Source organism: Eumetopias jubatus, unplaced genomic scaffold, assembly GCF_037043125.1.
Source record: "Eumetopias jubatus isolate StellerSeaLion01/CBP00866 unplaced genomic scaffold, mEumJub1_p1.0 scaffold_12, whole genome shotgun sequence".
NCBI lineage: Eukaryota > Metazoa > Chordata > Mammalia > Carnivora > Otariidae > Eumetopias > Eumetopias jubatus.
In genome coordinates, this window is record NW_028274818.1 from 86,131,997 (window position 1) to 86,154,780 (window position 22,784).

Consider the following 22,784-nt stretch of genomic DNA (forward strand, 5'->3'; position numbering starts at 1 on the left):
TTTACTCAATTCTGACACTACCCAAAGATAATGTTAGATCCCACAGGTTAAGACTGCCCTTCCCACCCCACCTCCCACACATATACTTCAGATGCCAGTCACAAGCCCTGTGCTTTCACCAACTGGCTAAAAATTGGAGGTTCCAGTGACCCCCTCCTTGGGTTCAATTAGTTTACTAGAGTGGCTCACAGAATTCAGGGAAACACTTACTTTGGTTTACCAGTTTATTATCAAAGGACATAGGATATATAAAGGATATAGATGAACATAGAGATGAAAGAGAAGCATAGGGCAAGGGATGTGGGAAGGGCCATGGAGCTTCTATGATTTCTCTGTGCATACTCCTCTTCTACCAACCTGGAAGCTCTCCAAACCTTGTACTTTTGAGATTTTATGGAGGCTTCATCATGTAGGCATGATTTTCATCCCTTTTCTCAAGAGAAGTGGTGAGGGGGTAGGTCTGAAGAGTCCAAGCTTCTAATCATGGCTCCATCTTTCCTTTGACCAGCCCTCATCCAGGAGTCTAATGAGTTGCCTCATTAGAACAAAAAACACTACTATCACCCAGGAAATTACAAAGGTTTCAGGAGCCCTGTGTCAGGAGCAAAGGTCAAAGACCAATATAAGAACATGAGATGGTCCTAGTTGGAAATTACAAAGATTTTAGAGGCTCAGAAGTAGAGACCAATATATATATTTTCTATTATCTCACAATTATGCTTTATTTTCTTTTGAGTGTTCATCTTAGCTCTCTGTATATATTATCTCTGGAAATACAAGGATCAGGTCTATGTTTCTCTTCATGCTTCCCACACTGTATTGCACAGAGCATGTGCTCAGTATTTGCTGAATGAAGGAAAGCTTGGCGTAGTGTTCCGTGCCCCCCAGACTTGGACAGAAAAGTCAGGAATATCTCATGGCATAGTGCCAGGCTTTTCAAATTCAGCAGAGACCTTCTCTAATGTATGGTTTCCTTAGACCACCATGTCTTTGCTTAGGAGTTCACAGCTACCACAAATGTAAGCTAATTAATGGGAGATTGTTGTTTTATATATTTCTATGAAAGCTTAGGTAGTGTTTTCAGACGTTGGAAATTGAGGGAGATATCAGTTTACATTTTCAATCTGAAGCCAAATATAACTGCAGTGAGAATACAGACTCCTCTAAAAGATTAAATAGAAGAGCAGCTGTCAGAATCGGAACTTTTGTCTTTCTCCAAAGCCCTCCATTCTTAAATCCATCCTCTTTTATAATTAAGGGACTGTCCTAACAGCACAGAATAACACCCATCTCAGTGTTAAACTTGCTTCCCTTGCATTTTCTAGACTCTAAACTTTTACAACTCTGATTCACTTTTTTTTTTAAGATTTTATTTATTTGAGAGAGAGAGAATGAGAAATAGCACAAGAGGGAAGAGGGTCAGAGGGAGAAGCAGACTCCCTGCTGAGCAGGGAGCCTGATGCGGGACTCGATTCCGGGACTCCAGGATCATGACCTGAGCCGAAGGCAGTCGCTTAACCAACTGAGCCACCCAGGCGCCCCTCTGATTCACTTTTAAATAATTCAGTAGGGCTCCCGCATCAGGCTCCCTGCTCATCAGGGAGTCTGCTTCTCCCTCTGACTCTCTTCCCTCTTGTGCTCTCTATCTCTCATTCTCTCTCTCTCTCTCTCAAATAAATAAGTAAAATCTTTAAAAAAGAATAAATAATTCAGTAGATCTACACAAATTGAACATTTATGATATTTTTCATCTAAACCCAAGAGAGAACAATAAATTTAAAAAGGTAGAATCCCACAGATTGTTTCCTTCCTTAAAGTAAAAATACATACTTTTGGTAAAAGAGCAATATATCATCAATAACATTTAACATTTACCAACTTGGACGCCTGGGTGGCTCAGTCGGTTAAGCGTCTGCCTTCAGCTCAGGTCATGATCTCACGGTCCTGGGATCGAGTCCTGCATTGGGCTCCCTGCTCAGCAGGGAGTCTGCTTCTCCCTCTGCCTCTCCCTCTCATGTTCTCTCTCTCTCAAATAAATAAATAAAACCTTAAAAAAAAATTTACCAACTTATTACTCTGTACCAGGCATTTGTTCTAAGTGTTTTACACATATTCCCTCTCATAATCCGTACAACGCTGTGAGGTCATTTTGTTGTTATCCTCATTTATAGTTGAGGAAACTGAGGCACACAGAGGTTAAATAACTTGCCTAAAATCTCACTACCAGTAAGTGGTGGGCCTGAAATCTGAATCCAGAGCCTGAATTCTACCACTGTGATATGATATCTCCCAGTTAGGTCAATGGATATGTGACTAAATAATTTAGAATGTGATTTTTTTATCAGAATTATTTTACTTATATAAATTAAGGGAGTACAATTTATTGAAGAGATGATTTCGAATTATGTAATATTGAGATTATCAACTAGTTGGCAAAAGTTATTTTGACAGGCCTGGAAGTCATACAGTGGAACTTTGCTATACCCTCAGGAAAGTTATTTATTAATTATGACATACCGTACAGAGTCCTTTCCAAGAAGGTGGTGGGGTGCACATTTTCTGTACAATGCAAATACGACAAATATGAGTGCTTATTGTAATGTTTGAGAGTAGACTTTAAATAACCAAAGAGTTCCTTAGAGATAGGAAACAGGGAATCTTTTTTTCTTGAGACTAAGAAATTGGGTTATTTCTTTAAGGAGGATGAGCTGGGAGTGGCATATTCCTTGAACATTTACGAGAAATGTGGGTGTGGGAGGAAGCTGTATTTTAGAGTGAGTAAAACTCAGAGGAGTCACTCCTCTGAACTGACAAAAATATTGTCTCCCACTTTGTATTGACCTCCTGTGAAGAAGGTTCCTCTTAGAGTCACTGTCACTGTGCTTTCAAAGTTGTAATTAAGTCTGCTCTGATATAAATCTAAATGTTTCTGATGGTATTTTTAGGAATACTATTCTTTATTTAGTGAATGGTGTTCAAGAAGAAGTCAGCATCATGTGGTAGGAATAGTTCAGGGGTGGTTAATTGAAAACCTTAGTTTTAGTCCTGGCACTGCTAGTTACTTTGTATCCTTGGACTTAGCACTCTCAGGGCCTCAGTATTCTTCATACCCTAACTTGGGGAGATTAGGACTGATGATCTCTGAGATCCCTTCTAGCTCTGAATTCCCTAATTTTATGGCTCTTTTTGGCCAGGAATCTTGCATGATTGAGAGCCACTCTTGTCTGCTGCGTTTGTTTACTTCTTCATCATTGTCCACAGGTGAACCTTTTCAGTGATTGAAGGCTGTAGAATTATTAATATTCAGCCCTTTTGTTAAAATACTTTTGTAAATAATTCTGCAACACTTTTCTGCCCACGAAAACAATTTGGCCTACCAGATTTGTTTGATTTTATTCCCTTTATCAGTTTCCTCTCCCTTAAACCAGCTCACTTTTACATGTAAAACATGGAGACTACTTATTTAGTGAAATGAATGTTAAACTTGTTTTGGGTTTTTTTCAGTCAGGGAAGAAACAATAAGTATTCCAGTATGATCTGCTGAATTCTTCCACGGTGGCTTCTCGTGATACTTTAGTTGAAATGGAATAGAAAATGTAGACACAGTTATTTAAGTTTCATTTTTGTTCTCTACCTGATTTACTTTATTCTAATTTCTTTGGCATTTTCTAATTTATTTTAGATCCAGAGCATGTGCTTAAATTCATACATGATTGAAAGATTTCACAGTGTGTAAGTGCAATTAGTGCATTTTATTTAAATCTAATATGTAACACTCTGTAAACATTTTAAACATTTTAGAATTTTAAAATATAAAGTAAATGCACAGGGGCGCCTGGTTGGCTCAGTCGGTTAAGCGTCCTACTCTTGATTTCAGCTCAGGTCATGATCTCAGGGTTGTGAGATCAAGCCCCCCAGGGGCTCTGCGCTGGGCATGGAGCCTGCTTAAGATTCTCTCCCTCTGCCCCTCCCCCTCCCTCTCTCAAATAAATAAAGTGAATGCACATTTTTTTAAAGAGCAGAATTGTATGAATTTATCTATACTCAGATAAGACAGTGAAAAGTACAAGTGTTCTCAACCCCACTCCACCCTCCAATCCTATTCAACCAAAGTAGGCCACTCCTAGCCATGTGATAAATACTCTTCCACATATTTTTCATACACTGTCTAGACAGTTTAAACATTGTGGTGAGCTTTTCCTTAACGACTTCATGCATTATATATTAAGGGCTTCAATGATTGGGATTGTAATAGGACAGATTCTGGTACCATATTGTACTTGTCAATAAGGTGGATTTTAAAATAGAAATTCACTGCTAATGTTTAATGTATTTATAGGATTAGACCCAAGACCACGTTTATGGAGCAGGGGCTGATAGAATACACTACAATGAGAGGACAGTGTTGGTATGATTTAGTCAATTTTAAAATGAGATGACCTCTGAACAACAGTTTTACTTGCAAACAGCTGGTAACAGTTGTATTTTAAGAAGATAGAACAGCCAGTGGAGTTTAAGGGAAAAGAAAATCAAACTAAAAAGAATAATGATTGTTCTCTATTTACTTGCTATCCAAGAAAACATTTTGTTATTTCATTCTGTTAGCAAAGCATTCTCAATCTCAATATTTCCAGCTTGCTATTCCTATAAAATCTGTCCCCAGAGCTTTTATTTCAGCAAGTCTGAACTTGCCTTATGCTTCATCTTCAACCTGAATGATACACTAAAGCAGTTGGGCAGAAAAGTGATGTCCTGAGTACTTTTTATGACTAGTAGCCATGGCAACCATCAGATGTCAACCTTTTTATTTTGGAATATGAGTTTCATGAGTGTACTATTGTGTTAAATTATTTTGTCTACTGCCCTGTGTATTTTTTAACTAAAACAAAAATATCTCACTTCCCTGAAGACATGTAATAGTTATTTAGTGTTTTTTTTTTTTAAGATTTTATTTATTTATTTGAGAGAGGGAGAATGAGAGATAGAGAGCACGAGAGGGAAGAGGGTCAGAGGGAGAAGCAGACTCCCCGCCGAGCAGGGAGCCCGATGTGGGACTCGATCCCGGGACTCCAGGATCATGACCTGAGCCGAAGGCAGTCGCTTAACCAACTGAGCCACCCAGGTGCCCCAGTTATTTAGTGTTTACAGTTGCAATTGCTTACAAGTATTATCTCATCATCTAATTTAATTCTCACAGAAACCTAAATGTTAAGTCATATTACTTTTCTGCTGAAGCAAGTTTAGGAAAATTAAGGGACTTGCTCAAGTGTGTCAAAGCTGAGATTCAAATTGTGACTTGTTGCGTTTAACTCCTGTGATAGTGGACCAGGGACTTCTGAAAATCTGCTCCTCCATAAATACAATAAGAATACTGGCAAAAATTGTCAGATCAACTTTTTCAGAACTCCGGAAATTAACTAAGGCTTACAGCAATCCAAGGAGCATTTATTAAAATCACCTGAATCTTGGCAAGAACAGCAAGCTTTGTGGCAGTTTAAATTGTGCTAATCACACACCCCCTCTCAGCTACATAGTAGCCTTGAAAGCCAGTAGCCTTGCAAGTTTGGTAGCGGTGTAAACCAGCAGCTCAGCAACCACTTGAGATGGCAAAAGGGTCTGGTGCTCCTTAAAGCCCCATCCTCAGAGAATTGCTACCATTTGATATGTCAGCTCACTGAGAATCTCCTCAGGTCTTACCTTTATTGGACCAGATTCAGAGCTTGTTCTGTCTCACCCCCAGGATATTTGTTAAAAGCAATCAGAACTAGTTGTTTAACACTGCAGGTACGTGGGGCACCTGGGTTGCCCAGTCATTTGGGCGTCTGCCTTGGGCCTGGGTCATGATCTCAGGGTCCTGGGATCAAGCCTCATGTTGGGTTCCTGGCTCAGTGGGGAATCTGCTTGTCCCTCTCTGTCTACCCCTCCCCAACCTCCCCCCCATTCACGTGTTCTTTCTCAGATAAATACATTTTTAAAAAATTGCAGGGTACCTGAGGTTGTTTATTTGACAGTAACAAAAGGCTAAAAAACATAAAGGAAAAATGGGGAACAGGATGTGCAAAGGAGTCTTTGAAAAACTCCAACATATTCCTAGGAATCTAGAAGGCTCTACACATATTTAGGGCTTTTCACATACCCAGGATAGGTCTTTTTTTTTTAAGATTTTATTTATTTATTTGACAGAGACACAGCGAGAGAGGGTACACAAGCAGGGGGCGTGGGAAAGGGAGAAGCAGGCTTCCCGTTGAGCAGGGAGCCCGATGTGGGGCTCAATCCCAGGACCCCAGGATCATGACCTGAGCCAAAGGCAGATGCTTAATAACTGAGCCATCCAGGCACCCTGCAGGATAGGTCTTAATTAATCTCTTGCCTCTAGCTAAACTTGAGGCTCTGTGCAAGCAGGAAGTGAGTACTAAGGCAGAGTTGTTAATTGCCTATTGGAGCAATGAAAATGTACCACAACAGACAGACAGCAAAGGCTGAGAGACACATTGATTCAAGGCATTTAAAGAAATCTTATTCCAGGGATTCCTGGATAGCTCAGTCAGTTAAGCATCTGCCTTCAGCTCAGGTCATGATTCTGGAGTCCTGGGATTAAGCCCAACATCGGGCTCCCTGCTTAGTGGGGAATCTGTTTTTTCCCCTCTCCCTTTGCCACTCCCCCTTCTCATGCTCTTTCTCTCTGTCTCTCAAATACATAATTAAAAAAATCTTTAGGGGTGCCTGGGTGGCTCAGTCGGTTAAGCGGCTGCCTTCGGCTCAGGTCATGATCCCAGGGTCCTGGGATCAAGCCCCACATAGGGCTCCCTGCTCCGTGGGGAGCCTGCTTCTCCCTCTCCCTCTGCCTGCTGTTCTCCCTATCTGTGCTCTCTCTCTATGTCTCTGTCAAAGAAATAAAATCTTAAAAAAAAAAATCTCATTCCAACCATTAGCTGACTACTGAGCTAATGGAACAGAGACTTCAGAGGCCACACACAACAATGATCCAAACTTTACAGAGCTATTCCAGGAAAGTCAGTAAACAAACAGTAACAACAGGGGCGCCTGGGTGGCTCAGTCGTTAAGCGTCTGCCTTGAGCTCAGGTCATGATCCCAAGGTCCTGAGATCGAGCCCCGCATAGGGCTCCCTGCTTGGCGGGAAGCCTGCTTCTCCCTCTCCCTCTGCCCCTGCTTGTATTCCCTCTCTCGCTGTGTTTCTCTCTCTGTCAAATAAATAAAATCTTTTAAAAAACAAAAACAGTAACAACAGCAAACCCTAGGGACAGGAGGATTTGATTTCCGTAGTTGTCACATTGTAATATTTTACAAAATCTTCAACTAAAAATTAAAAGACACACAAACGGGAGGTATGTACTATACAGAAGAAAAATAAAAGCAGTCAATAGACACTGCCCCTGAGGAAGCCCAGACATTGGGCTTACTAGACAAAGAGTTTAAATCAGCTTTTATAAGTATGTTCCAAAAAATAAAGGAAACCATATATAAAGACTTAAAGTAAGAAAACAATGTCTCATCACATAGAGAATATCTAATAAAAAGATGGAAATTATATAAAGAAAATAGAAATTCCTGAGCAATAACTGAAATGAAAAATTGGTAGAAGACTCAGCAAATTCGAAGACAAGTCAATTGAAATGATTTAACCTGAGAAACAGAAAAATAAAAAATGAAAAGAGCAATTGAGAGACCAATTGGACATTATCAGGTCTTCCAGCACATACATAATGGGAGTCCCAGAAGGAGAAAAGAGAAAGAAAGGGATTGAAAGAATATCTGAAAAAATAATGACTGAAATCTCCCCAAATTTGATGAAAAATTTAAATCTGCACATTGAAGAATCTCAACGAATTCCAAGTAAGGATAGATTTTAAGTAATCCACCCACAGACAAATCATAGTAAAAAAACAAAGACATAAAATCATGAAAACAGCAGGGAAAAAGTGAATTTTCGTATACACAAGATCCTGAATACTATTAACACCTGACCTCTCATCAGAAACCGTGTCATCCCCCTGCTCTCTCTAGCCAGTTTGGCCAGCGCTTACTGGACATGATTAGCTCTGACAGACTCTGTTGGGCTTGTGTGTCTGCTTTATAAGCCCTGTGTTTCCGATTTTCTGTGGCACAGATTTTACTTGTAATGATGATATGCCTTATAATCATCCTCATTGTGGCAACAGACATGCTCAGACTGGCTCTGTTAAATCTTTTCAGCAGTGTCTGGATCTATAGATGATGAGAGTCAAAAGCCTCTTTAGTTAAGATACCCCAGTCAACAGGGTAAGACTCATTATGACTTCCTTTTGTGTGTAATGATACACAGGTGAGCTACTGAGAGGCATGTGGGATGCTGTAGTTCCTAGTTTGGTTTCCTTTTTCCTATTGTGTGCAAGTCTTTTATTTGGCTGGATTGGTTACCTAGGAAACAGCTGCAGGGTAAAGATGGATTGGCTGTTTGAGAAATGGAATTATAGGCCCCTTACAGAAGCAAAAGACCTGTTGGATGAAACAAAACAAAAATCAGTGAATGGCTGAGCTTGTGCCTAATTATTAATTAGCGTGCTTTAGGAAATTACACCAATAGAAGGTATGTAGAAGAAACTAATGCTATGTGATTTTAAATTTAGGTTGTTTTTCATTCTTTTAAGTTCACCAGTTGCTTATTAATTCATGCTTCGTGCCCACTGCTGCAGGCCATTCTGGGGGTTACCAATGAAGTAGAAGGTTCAGTTCCTTCCTAAAAAACCCATTTTCTGTTTGAGGTAAAGAAAAAAAAAGTTAAAATCAAGTACATGATTGTGTGATGTGTCCTGGGAATTTGGAGGATATAAAAAATCTTGGCTAGTCAACATAAGAGATGGATTTGAATCTACAAGTAGGAGATAATTCTTTGAGGTAGAGGATGAGATTTAAAGACCAGTGTGAGTTTGGGTACTAACAGTACCTGAATTTACAAGATGTAATAGCAGCACAGGTACCTTTACAGATCCCTTTCCCCAGACAGCTTATGGAAAATATGTGACTATGATATAAACTATGTTGACCTAGAGTCTTACTCATGAAAAAGAACTTCAACAATGTTGACTCTTTGTACTAACCTGTATGATTTATTTAAGGGAAGTCTATTTTCACTGAAAATGTGACAGAGTATTAGTTTTTGGAATCCTGACCACCATAACAATGCTGGGCACAAAGACATTCAATAATTCACAATTTTGTGAGATGATTTTCTTATATACAGCATATCTTATGGCTATCAGCTAGCTTTAGCTTTCTTTTCTTCCAGAATGTAGCTGCAGAGTATTTGGTCTCGATTTGTGGTAATACGGACTTTTGTAATTACAGGAACATAATTCTTCTTTTAAAACTGAACATCTGTCAGGCTATTTCCATATGCTTTGTGGAAGGGACAGCTCTCATTTTCATTTCCATTTTCTTGTTCTATTTCTATTCACCTGGTGTGGTATGCCAGTCAGGAGGGGAAGCAGGAACGATCCCACTCAGAAAGCTTAACAATCTACAGGCACAGAAGGTTATGTTAAATTTGAGCCCTAACGCTGTTTGCAGTGTCCATAAATGGAAAGTAAGAGGTAACATAAGATACTCAGAAAAATTTGAAGGAGAGATATTTTAGTTATGATTTACTGAACCTACAGGTTTACATATTTGCCAGCAAAAAGTAATTGTCAAATGTAAATCTAAGTTCATTAATTATGTACAGTTACCAATAAAACTCTTTGTATTTTAAATTAAGTTGTAAAGAAAGTTACTACTGTAATCAGAATCCACAATATTGCATTTTTCAGAGGATAGTTCATTGCCTGTTGCTATTTTTATAGCAATTACAGCTTTATAAATGGGATAGGGACTACAGAGGGTAATTTGTTAGAAGTCTTTTGCTGATTGGGCTCCCTGCTCGCAGGAAGCCTACTTCTCCCTCTCCCACTCCCCCTGCTTGTGTTCCCTCTCTCGCTGTGTCTCTCTCTGTCAAATAAATAAAATCTTAAAAAAAAAAAAGTCTTGCTGAGTGATCAAGAGTAGTTTCCTGTTCACTCTTGAGTGCTGCTGTGAATACCTTATTTCCAAAATTATAATAAAATGCTTTATCATAATAAGACACCCTCTGTCCCCCAAGTTTTCTTTTCAAGGAAACTTTTTAGTGTTTCAATTTAAAAACAATTATTCAACTTCCTGGTGCCTACTCGCCCCTACCCTTTGCTTTCTCTGGTTCAAGCAATTACTATTTTTTTTTAATATGATAATTTTAAGGTTGGCAATTAAGCGTCAAAACTTTGAACTGATTTACTTTTCTTTGACCTACTAAGTGACTGAGCTCCAAGCAGCAGCTAGAAAGAGGGATAGTGTGTGGCATTATTATGAAGGTTTGCTCACTTTCTATTCCCCTCCAAACCCCCATCTGCCTCCATCCTGCCAGAGATGATCCTACAGTTATAACATTGTTTACACCTTTGCGGAGATCACAAGATGGACCTAAGTATTGGATGATTTGAGAGAAAAAGGTACTCTTTAGTACTCTTTTTCTTCCATTCAACCAAAAGAGTCAATTAGCATTAGAGGGGGAGAGTTTTGAGAGAACTGATCTTTTGCTTCATTTTCTTTGAACACATTGCTTTATTTCTAAAAGTGTATCAGTGGCAAAACTCAGGTTGCAGGAGAGCCCCCTGCCTCCAACAGCCCCACCTACCCACGCATACATCTGTATACACACATCCAGCTCTGCTATCTGCTCCCACCAAGGCAGCTTCCCAAAATGCCTCTCACTGGAATTTTACTGACTGTCCTCAAAAAAGGTACTTGTTTGTGGCAAGTGCTGTGATTTTGAGGTTAATGTCTTTTTGTTGTTGGTGTTGTCATTATTTTTGTTCCAATTGAGAAAATAAGACTAAAAAAAATGCAGAAATCTGTTATGTTCCAGAAATTTCTTATGTTTTAGGCAACAGTGATCCCATTTGCAGTTGCTCTTTTTCACTCAAAAGTAACATTTTAATTGTTCTTAATGGGGAAGAGAATAAAATAAGTATTTTTGCCATATCTAGTTTTCTGTAAATTAATTCACCCCAAATTTGATAGAGGGGTTCCCTGGGTTTGACATAAGAACATGTTTATGTGAAAATAGCACCTGATGTTTTACAAAAATCACCATCATGGTATTTAAATGGGAGAGGGGGCATTTGAAAAATTACCACTAATGCCTTTATGCTTTTCTGCTGAAGCCTGCTAGTAATGGTTTAGCAATCTGAACACTTGTGCATTGCACAGAAATTGTTGAACTTACCACAAGGAGGACCCTACTAGTTTCCCAACATTTTCTTGAATTTAATGGAAGTGTTTATATTATAATATTCTTAGGCCTTTTTTTTTAGATTTTACTTATTTATTTTAGAGAGAGAGGGTTCACAAGTGGGAGGGGCAGAGGGAGAGGGAGAGAGAATCTCAACCAGACTCCGTGCTGAGTATGGAGCCCAACATGGGGCTCAGTCCCAGGACCCTGAGATCATGACCTGAGCCGAAACCAAGAGTCCAACACTTAACCAACCGAGCCACCAAGGTGCCCCTGTTCTTAGGCCTTTTAACTTTAATAAAAATATATTCGTTCCAATACTTAATCCGTTATTTAATTTTATCTATATTTTATTACTGACATATTTCAAGTTTGTCTTCAGATTCCTGAAAAGTGTTTTTCTCCTCATCCAAAATCAAATAATATGCAGTAAGTCTTGGATCTGAGAATAGAAAAGTTCCAGGTCTTTTGGCTAGTATGTAAGCTCAGCAAGACCAGGAGCCTCATCTGTCCTGTTCATTGTTATTTCCCTGGAGCCCAGAACATTGCCTGATACAAGTACTCAGAAAAGTATTTGTTTAATGAATGACTGAAAGAACTGCGTTTGTGGTTTTTGCAAGTTATTTTTTAACTTCACTTTGTATGTTAAGTATGACTACATTGTGAACTACAAGGGAATGCTGAATCGTGAGACTCAGTGGAATTAAATGCCTGAGTGACCTACACAGAAATAAGATTTAAGGACTAAAGGGGTGTTGATGGGGGATATTCCGTGGGAATGCCAAACCCACTAAAATACTCCCACCTTTTGCATCTCCCCAGGAGCACTCACTGTGGGCCTCGTGCGACAGTGTCAAACAATCCATGGACGAGACCGGACGTGCATCCCACCTCGGCTTCCCCCAGAGTGGGTCACCACGCTGTTTTTTATCATCATGGGAATCATTTCATTGACTGTCACATGTGGTTTGCTGGTGGCTTCCCACTGGCGGAGAGAAGCTACAAAATATGCTCGATGGATAGCATTCACTGGAAGTAAGTAACCTGTGCTTACTAAATTTGTCTAGAAGGCGTGCACACTGATATTTTAATGAAGATATCAAAAATCAGTCATAAGGACTCCATGATCATCAAAGAGCACTACTTGCTGTGGCTGTCATATAGACTCTACACAGTCCCATCAGTTCTTTAGAATTCTCACCACAAGACCAAGACATCCAAACCTTAATTGCTTTGTATGAAATGCTATTTTAATGAATTTTATTTTTGCTCACATTGTGACATAAGCGGTCCAGGTCTGTGGCTCAGAGCTGTCACTAACCTGAGTCTTTTATTCTTCTTGAAAGTATTGGTATCCTCTATCAAATAAAGGTAAATCTAGAAGAAAATGTACAGAAATATAAATTAGATTAAGGTGGTGATTTGCTTTTTAATATCATTAATTTTGAGTTTCTACTGTAAGTTGTGTGACCATTGAAAAAACCAACACATTTCGTTGTTTAATAGTTATTTATCAACATTTCATACTCCATTAAGCTATGCCCTAGGGTATGGTACATATTATACATTCTCTTGTACTCTACAAAATTGGTTTAATTTCCCAACACATCAGGGGATTTTCCCAAGTTAAAAGCAGCAAAAATGCACAAAGGAAAGATATTTCTGTAATTTTGTTTTTTTGCTTCTTTCTCTCTAAAGCACTTTTGTCCCCCCCACACGCCCCCCAGGGGATATTTGTCAATGGCTGGAAACATTTTTTTATTGTCACGGCTAAGGAGATCTTTCTGGCATCTTGAGTAGAGGCCAGGGATAATGGCAAAACATCCTACAAATGCAAAGGACAGCTCCCCACAACAAAGACTCATCAGGCCCAAAGTGGCAATAGGGCCCTCTTGAGAAACTTTGCTCTAAAGAACAGGATAATCCTTATACCAAATACCATGGGATTTAACTTCTAATTCAATGCCTTATAATTATATCAAGTTTGCGTAAGTTTTAAAAAGTGAATATTATAACACGGCTTACTTTCATTTGATACTTTCATTTAGAACTTGTATGGTAGGGGTAAGGCATATTCCCATGAATCCCTATTAATGTTAAAGCTCAGTTTATCCTTAAAGACCATAAGATAGGGATATTAGTTCATGAGTCTCAGTTTCTGCCTCTCTGTGAAACTCTTTAATGTATATGTTTCTGGGTCTGTTGTTTTATTTCTGTCTATACATCTCCCTTAATTTTAAAATTTAGATCAAGTTGACTTTGACTAAAAAAGTCTTCTCCGTTCTTGTTAAGAAATGTGAAACAAACAGACCTCCTGAGACCATTCTTTTCTGAGTCGTACGGTCCACAGGCAGTTGCGGAGACAGTGCTGCTAAATTAATTGATGAAGAATTTAAAGAGAATCTTTACTCACAGATAACAATTACTTATCCAGACAGAATTCATTCTTTAAGAAGTAAAATAAAGTCAAAGTAGGAGGATTTAGTTTCTGGATTTAGTTAACATTTGGGAATGCATATGCTCTGAATACCAAAGATCAAAATATAATTGAATAGTAACACTAGTTTAGGATGAGTTGAAGAAAGCATTGAAATGCTGTGTGAGCCTTTGGTTCTTGCCACCCAATAAATAGAAGGAACTAGGGTTATCTTGTTTTTCATTTCCTTTCAGCAGATACTTAAGTATATGTAGCTACCTCCAAATGTAATGTGTTTTTCCTTTATTTTTTAAAAAAATTTAAAATAGTAACTTCTAAAAATAATATGTGCATATGATACATAATTCAAAGCCTAGGAAAGGGTCATCAAGTGAAAAGTAAGTCTCATGTGTGGCTCCATTACCTAGCCATTCAATACCTCTTTGCTGGAAGCAACCATTGTTAAGAGTTTCTGGGATTTCCTACCAGAGGTGTCTTATGCATGGAAACATATATGTATATGTGTGAATGTTCTATGAATATATATTCTATTTATACTATTCTGTACCTTGGTTTTTTAGCTCAACAATATACTTGTAGTTAATGTCATCTAAGTAAGCATAGGGCGGGCTGCATTACTCTTCTCAGCTGCCTTAAATACATTGGTTTTTGTTTTTTGGGTTTTTTTTAAGATTTTATTTTTATTTATTTGACAGAGAGAGAGACAGTGAGAGAGGGAACACAAGCAGGGAGAGTAAGAGAGGGAAAAGCAGGCTACCCGCTGAGCAGGGAGCCCGATGCGGGAGCCCCATCCCAGGACCCTGGGATCATGACCTAAGCTGAAGGCAGACACTTAACAACTGAGCCACCCAGGCGCCCCTAAATACATTGTTTTTGTTACCAGAGCTAGTCCACTAGGGTGGCAGTCCTGAGAGGGATTTATGTCCCCCTGGTATTTCCCTTCAGCCTTTGAAAATGTACTTTATTTCTACTGTATGTATTTCTATTCCTCTTAAACTGTAGTTTTGGTAAAAATGTCAGGGTAACATTTTCTAATAGGTTTACACAGTGGGGAGCTCTCTCAGAGGAGAGTCACACGTGATGCAGCCTGCCTGTGGGGGCAAAGGTAACAAAGATGTGTCTTTTTTTTCAAGTCTGACCCTATCCTTAACTCTGCCACTGTAATTTACATTCTCATCTCCCAGTAAACTCAATATCTGACTCTTACTATCGAGAAATCTGTGCCATGGAAGATAGGAAGTGAGGCTTTTATAGGCTTATTTAGGACCCAAAATTTAATTGTCAACAGTTGATAGATGTTATCAGCATTAATAATATTTTAAGATCTAAAGTAACCTCACAGGTCCCAATAGCTTGAAAGAAAACTCATCCACTTTCATTAAATCTTCCCAGAAGTATAGAGAACCTAACTCTTTGGATTAAAAACCAGGATTAGATCAAATAGGAGTTTACTGCTTCCTTAGTATTTGATTAAGCTTTTCCTAACTAATTTGGAAAGCACTTAACTCTTGTAAAAAATTAAACTCTACTTTAAATATAATCATTAAATGATTACTCCCTTATGAAGGATAGATTTTTATTTTACAATAGAAAGTAGAAAAAGATAGGAATGAAGTTGGCACATTAATTAACAATAAACAATTGTAATATCTGCATATCTCTAAAGCACTTCTAAATTATCTGTGCTTCTTGAGATTAGATGAGTCAACATTAAGAAACAAATTGTTTTTAAAGCAATAACTTTATCCCATTGTTTTTCTGTTAGATTGTGTATAACTGCTTAGATTATGGTTTCATTTTACTTACCAAACCATATTACAGCATAAGAACTGTTAGAAATTGGTGGCAGATAACACAGATAAGTGGGCTTTGGCAGCACTAATAGTCTTTTACTGCTGACTGTACAACAGAAAGTCCAAAAGATCTAATACTTAATATCTGAATTTTTCATTTGTTCTGTAGTAGGCACCTGAAAGAATCCAAATTCACTGATGTAACATTATTTGATGTGGTCATTGGCCCAAAATGAAGTAGGCTGTCTGTGTAATATAAGATAATCCATCTAGGTGGTGCAAAGCAAACAAGAATGCTGATGTGTTCTGTAAACCAACGTATTAAGAAAATGTTACTTTTTAATACCTTGGATATTACCCTGGAGGTATTTCTTCCAGAAAAATTCCTAATTGGCTTTTTAAGGACTCTCCTATTAAATTTGTTGATTGATTAACACAAAAATAATTTAGGACAAGTGTCAGCTGCTATGTTTATCCAGGACTTTGTCTGTATTCTTGGGGATATGTTTAACTCGGAAGAAGTTTCTCATTCAGTTAATAATGGAAAGCTTCACCTCTTCACATGCAGTGAGTATAGTAACCTGTTTTCACATTACACTGAAGAAACATTTCCGCCTCCAAAGAAATTTGAAGGACTATGAACATTTGACCAATGTGCTTTCAAAAAGCATAAAATATTCTCTTGGAAAAGCTAGCCTATCAATGGGTAATTTGTGTTCACTAGGAAGAGTGTTTCTTTGGTAGCCCAGGGGCACAAGCTGTTCGCTGAAACAGAGGACTCCGGAATTCTACCCAGATGCTGGGTTTGCTGATACCTTTCTAGAAACATTTTAGCAAATAATATATTTCATTGTGTTTGTATACAAAACGCAAAGAAGCCCCCCCGCCCCATTTTAACCTGTGTACTCAGAAAACCTGAGAGATTTTTTTTCTAACATTGTCCATAATGAGAGAGAACCACTCTGACAGTTTACTAATCATCTCAGAAGCCTGAGGTTCTTTCCACTAAGTGATTTTAAATCAGAGTAAGATCAGTAGTACTATATTTGTTTGTACCTTTTCTCCAATTCCTTCTAATACCAACTGAGAGGAACAGAATTGGTAGAATAATAACTGATAATAATAATATGCAACGTTTATTCAGCACTTACTATCAACCTGGCACTGTGCCAGGGACTTGACCTTGTTTTGTTTATCCTTCTGGTATTTACCCCATTAGAAGGGAACCAGAAGCCTAATACTGCACAGCTAATAAGTAGTGAAGCCAGAACATAGCCCCTCTCTGATTCTAGCTTGAGCCCTTAATCACTACTTTAAGTGGTCAAGTATAGTTTATGCACACACCTGAAACTAATATAATGCTGTCTGTTAAATATACTGGAATTAAAATTTTTTTATTAAAATTTTTAAAAAGAATAGTTTATATAAGCACTTAGTAGGTTTGGATCCCTTTCTTAATTCTGATATTCAAAATCGTCCTAACACGTATATAAAAGGCTAGCCCAGCTTTTACTATATTTAATTGTTAGGCTTTGGGGATATTACGTGATCTGTAGAAGATGTAAATCTTTTGACAAGTGGTCAATGTTTTAACAGGTTTGACCATGTTATCAATCCACAACCGTTCTTATAAACTTCCTTTGTGCCAAATTTTCATTGTTTTCTTAATCACCAAACCGTGTTACTAATGTTGTGTTTTGGTTTGTTTTACAGTGATCCTTTTCTGTATGGCTGCCCTAATATTTCCGATAGGATTTTACATCAATGAAGTCGGAGGTCAACCTTATAAATTACCCAACAACACAGTAGTTGGGTCATCATATGTACTTTTTGTCTTATCAATTTTCTTTACAATAGTAGGACTTCTATTTGCTGGCAAAGTTTGTTTACCGGGCTGATGAATGTCTAAATTGCTCAACTCTTTTATTATTTTTTATTTTATTTTATTTTTTTATTTTTGGAGGGGGGAGGACAAAGGCAAGGCATCTAAGTAAGTCCTCTCATAGGAAGATGCTTAGATGAAACTGATGCTGAAAAGGAAAAAAAAATGCTTTGATTTGTTCTCACTATGCACTTTGGATTTAAAAACAAAACAAACAAACAAACAAAAATGAGAGCCTTTTCCATAACCAAATACAGACAATATTGACTAAATCTCCTGAGCATATTCAGGCAGTCAGGTCTGCACTGTGATAGCAACCTAGTGAAGGAGAATGCTTTATACTGAAAAGCATGTGGCCCTTTGTGACTCTGTTGTTCCGTTTTTAATGTCTTAATGATTAATTGAGGGAAAAAAAGTCTAACTATTTATGAATCATGGTGGACCAGAGGGTTACAAGAGAAGTTCATGTGGGGCTGGCCTCACCTCCTAAGAAATTAGTGTTCACAGCTTCCTTGTAATGGTATGAGCCTTTGGCACCAGAATGATTTGCTGTTGCATTACTACACCAAGAAGCCAATAGATCAAAACTTGTTTGCTAAAATGTCTGTAAAAATCCTGAAATTCCCTATTCTCTGTGTACAAAACAAAACAAACAAAAAAACACTAAGAAACATGTTGTTGGGGGTGGGTGGGTGGGGGAAATATTCCTTATATTTATATAAATATATATATAATATATATATTTTGCTGATGCAGTATACAGTGTGTATATATGTGTGTGTGTGTGTGTGTGTGTAAATTTATATACACACACATGCAAACAGTTCCTGGAAGAGAACTCTGAATGCTTTGCTAGCAAAACACTGTGGTGTGCAAACCTAGAACTCAATAGAAAAAAAAAGCCATTTATCTGAAGGCTGCATAGTGGAGAGAGTCTTCAGTTTACCTCATTCTTTGTAGCAGCCCTTGATTTTAACAGGTTTTTGTAATAGGTACAAATAATCCCATACCTTTCTAGGTCCAATTTTAAGTTAAGCTAAAATTCTTTGTAGGGTTAATTTATTTGTATATGATAGTAGAAGGTAAGATCATGTAAAACCTTATAATTTGGGGAATCTGACACTATTTAAATTATTGGCAACTGTCGTCTGTTGTACAGAGGTTCTCTTTTTCTACTGGCTCAGTCTGTTACATAAATAATGCATTTTCTATGTTCAAGCACACAACTTTACATAAATACAAAGTTCACTAGTAATACCAATTTATAATATTTTGGCTATCTACAACACTAACTGCACTCTGCTATAAAAACTAAATTTATGTTCTTTTCATCTGTAAGCATTATTAATACATCTTCTCTATCAAAAACCTGAGCAATACAGTATTTTCTTTATATGCTATATGCCTTTGCTAAAAGCTAACATTTTTGCATTTACTTTAAAGGGCTGTACTAAACCCACAGCTTTACATTTTTTCCTAAGAAGAAGCGTTGCCGCTAATCCTCGAATCCACAAATAGTTTTAAAATACAGTATTTCTCTTCTCCACGTTTCCGTGCTTTCATATCAGTGCTTAGTTGTTTTTCCAGATGAGCACTATAGATAATCTCTTGTTTGAAATGTGGGGCAGGAGGCTCTTTCTTGGCAATGGAGCTGTTTTTCTTCTTTCTAGTGAAACCGGCAACCCAAATGTCCCAGTAGAGTTAGAGTCCCGTGTAGTACATGCTTCACACAAACAGAAATGAATGCACTGTTTTTTTGAAAGCTCAGTTATAAATTATAAAATGATTACTTCAGAAATGGGGCTGCCTCCTCAGATATTCAAAGTATAAAATGGAGGAGCCTGATGTGTTTCACACTGGCTTGTTTGACATTCATATATCTTACTGTTAATTCAGCAGTATTTTATTGTGAAAGAAAACCCCAGTGTTTCAGCTCACTCAGGAGTCAGGGTAAGAGGTGAACCACCACTGTGGTGCATTCCTTGAGTGTTCTGGGGGAATGTCACACTTTTCCTTCCCAGGGTCAAAGAAACCTTTTGGGAAATGACTGAAGGAGACTATTTTTCCCCAAGTATTATGATGTCTAGTTAATTCTGAGAATACCACTGGACGTGTTCTATGGACATTTGGAATTGCTGTTCCCATTGTGATTTGATTGGTCCTCAAATGGATCACTTTGAAGGAAAGTTTTGGTTGTCACCATTATACCACTGAGATAAAGTGTTAGCAAAGTATGGTTCAAATTAATTATGATATGACCAAGAGCTTTTCTCTTCCAAAAGATGAATTTTATTGTAAATAGTTTCTCAAAATATTTTTAACTGGATCATGAGCATGGGGAGAGAAAGTTTCTCAGCTGCTAAGAATTTCCCCACTGTTTACTTCTTTCACTTACAGTGGTATTGCGTATAAGATTACAAAATTTAGGGTTTTATTTGTATCTATTACCCAAACCATTAAGTTGTCTTTAATTTCATCATTGTCTTGGAGGTCCAGTGCATAAAGGGCTGCTAGGGGAACATTCCCTCTAACCAGTCAGCACTCTAACCCAGGATTGAGACTGTCCCATTGAGTGGTATGTGAAGTCAAATCTTTGTACTCTTCCAGACCAAACAATGAAATAGATTCATTCATATAAAATCCTATAAAACCTGTAAGTGAAAAGATAGACAACTGTCAGCAGTTGCTTTTAAAAAGGTCACTATAATGAGTACTATGTAGTACAATATTAATTTATAGCAGGAAATCATAGCTTGTAAACTGTATATAAAACACTGTTTTATGGTGCAATCATTTGTCAAACTTTTGTCTGTTACGTTGTTTTTAGAGTGTGTGCATTCTTCTCATACCTAAGAACATCACTGTAAAATCTGAAAACTATTTATAGGTTTTATTTGCACAAGACTTAAACTAGTTTGAAATTTTTGGAAGCTCCTATTGAACATGCCTAAACATCTGTAAACATGAAAAATCTTCAATTCATTAAAAGCAAACATTTCAGTATGATTCTTTCCAAAGGTAATCCATGTTCTATGTTGTTAATGTGTGTATGTAATTTTTCTGACTCTTCTACTTCTTATCCTATTTTCTCTTCCATTTGTTTTGAAGGATGGCTCCTCTTTTTTCTTTTTTTAATGTTCTAAATGACCAAAACACTTCATTGGTTTTTACCCTTTTGCCTAAAGCTTTGATATCCCTGCTTGACGTTCTGTGAATTCACTGTTTAATCTCTTAAGTAAAATAATAGCCCTGGTGACATACAGTCTATTGATTTAGAGGAAAGACCCTGAAAAAGTATTGGAAACTAACTTTAGACATACTCTTAGCTATTATTTCGCATCGTGGGCTTCATGGGAAGAACATGTTGCATTTATTTTGTCTTTATTAAAAGACTACTAGCCACAAGTTACTCTGATTGTAGTAACTATTTTATCAACCCACTTTGATCTTCTTTTAAAAATTAAATTTACATTCACAGTTCAAAACAGTAAGCTGTCTCTCAGAACTAATTTTTGAAGGATAAAAATATATGAAGGAAAAACATGGCCTGTGTAGGTTGGATTCCCTACACAGGACTTATTAGTTGTATCACCTCAAGAGATTTTAGAGTTTGTGAACAAGGTCTGTATATTACCCCAAATTTTATTAAGAATTGTTTTCTAATTGGTTATAACATTTTTCAATTAATAGTTTCAAAACAAATTGTTAATACAAACTGTATAAAATGAACATAATTTTCTTCACTTGTATTTTTGTTATTGAGCAAGTTTATCAAAATAAATTGTCTACTAAAGAAACTAAAAAGGCTTCTATTGCTTTGAAGTAAGCTTTGATTTTAAAAATTCACTTCAGAAGTTGATTTCTTACAGAGGTTTTACATATTCACACAATGACACTGTCATGTCCCTTGGTATTGTTTTGTTTCAGCATCAGGCAGGGAGAAGGTCTCCCTCTCTTCTTCCACTCCCAGCTCCCTCCTTGGGAAGAGATGCCGGTAATATTCCAGAATATGGATTAGGCCATGTTTACCAATAAGAAGAGTCACTCAGCAATAAAAGACCACACATATGTGGCTCTCTCTCTTCTGCATCATGTTTTTATGATCTGAGAGAGATCCACTGAGCCAAGGCTCTCAAAGCCAGCCATCTTGCCTTTCTCCCTCACACGTAGACCTAAGGCCATTCATCTTTGCTCCAGTCTTACATTTCTACTTCACTGCAGGCCAAAGGATCTTAGCTTCTAAAATTTTAAAATTTGAGTTGAAGGAGAGGACAGAGGCCTTAAGTCTCTAGACTCATCCATGTGCTCCATCACAGCTTTACTGTAGCTTTCTCGAGGGGTCTCAGGATTTAGCCCAGCCACATAATAACTAATAACCAATTAAGCACCACATTTACCCTTTGCTGCTGTTTATCGTTTATATGGCCTTTACAGGAACCTCGTGGGGAGTTGGAAGATAAAGACAAAATAGGAATTGGATGTTCTTGAGTTCTGGATCGTAAAGGCATCTTCTTAGGGTGACCAATCATCCCCATTTGCCTGAGACTGAAGGGTTTCCTGGGACATGAGATTTTCAGTGCTCTAACTAGGAAAATTCCAGGCAAAAGGGATGAGCTAATCACCCTATCTTCATACCATCCAAACCTATACTGATATATAACACAGATGAGAGGTATTTGAAGAGTTCTATAAATATTTCTGAAAGGTCAATTGGAAATTTGTAATGGTAGACTTACACAACTTCTAAGAGTGGGAGAAAACACTTCTTTCTCTTTGGTAATACCTTACGAAAAAACAGACTAACTTTTTTTTTTAAAGATTTTATTTATTTGAGAGAGCGAGAATGAGAGATGGAGAGAGAGAGCACATGAAAGGGGGGAGGGTCAGAGAGAGAAGCAGACTCCCTCCTGAGCAGGGAACCTGATGCGGGACCCGATCCCGGGACTCCAGGATCATGACCTGAGCCGAACGCAGTCGCTCAACCAGCTGAGCCACCCAGGCGCCCCAACAGATTAACTTTAAAACCAGTAATGTGAGGGTGCCTGTCTGGCTGAGTCGGTAGAGCATACAATTCTTGATCTCAAGGTCGTGAGTTCAAGCCTCCCACTGGAGCCAAAAAAAACCCCCACAATAATATGAGTCCAAAGACACCTAATTTTGACTTAGTCTTCCACTAACTCTGTTCTAACCACTGTATGAGGAGATTATAGGAAAAACACCCAAGACTGGAAGACTGGGTTCCTCTTATGCAAAGTCAACTCTTCTGGGTCACAGTTACCCAGCAACAAAATAAAAGTAGGTATTTATAAATGGTATCAAAGATAGCATAATGCTGTATTATTTTTTTTAGAGTTTTGGTTCTTTTCCCAG

The 22,784-nt window shown here is 37.8% G+C and overlaps 1 protein-coding gene across 3 annotated transcripts in view; it reads left to right on the plus strand.

Annotated features, from left to right (window-relative positions):
• MOSMO (modulator of smoothened) overlaps nucleotides 1–22,784 on the plus strand; it is a 66,983-nt gene that overhangs the window by 42,518 nt on the left and 1,681 nt on the right. For 2 of the 3 annotated variants that reach the window (XM_028090416.2, XM_028090417.2), the window contains exon 2: nucleotides 12,125–12,337. In XM_028090416.2, the coding sequence (XP_027946217.1) occupies nucleotides 12,125–12,337 (213 nt within the window). Of the gene's footprint in view, nucleotides 1–12,124; nucleotides 12,338–17,245; nucleotides 18,090–22,784 lie in introns of those variants that run through there. The other variant, XM_028090415.2, reaches the window with a different exon arrangement.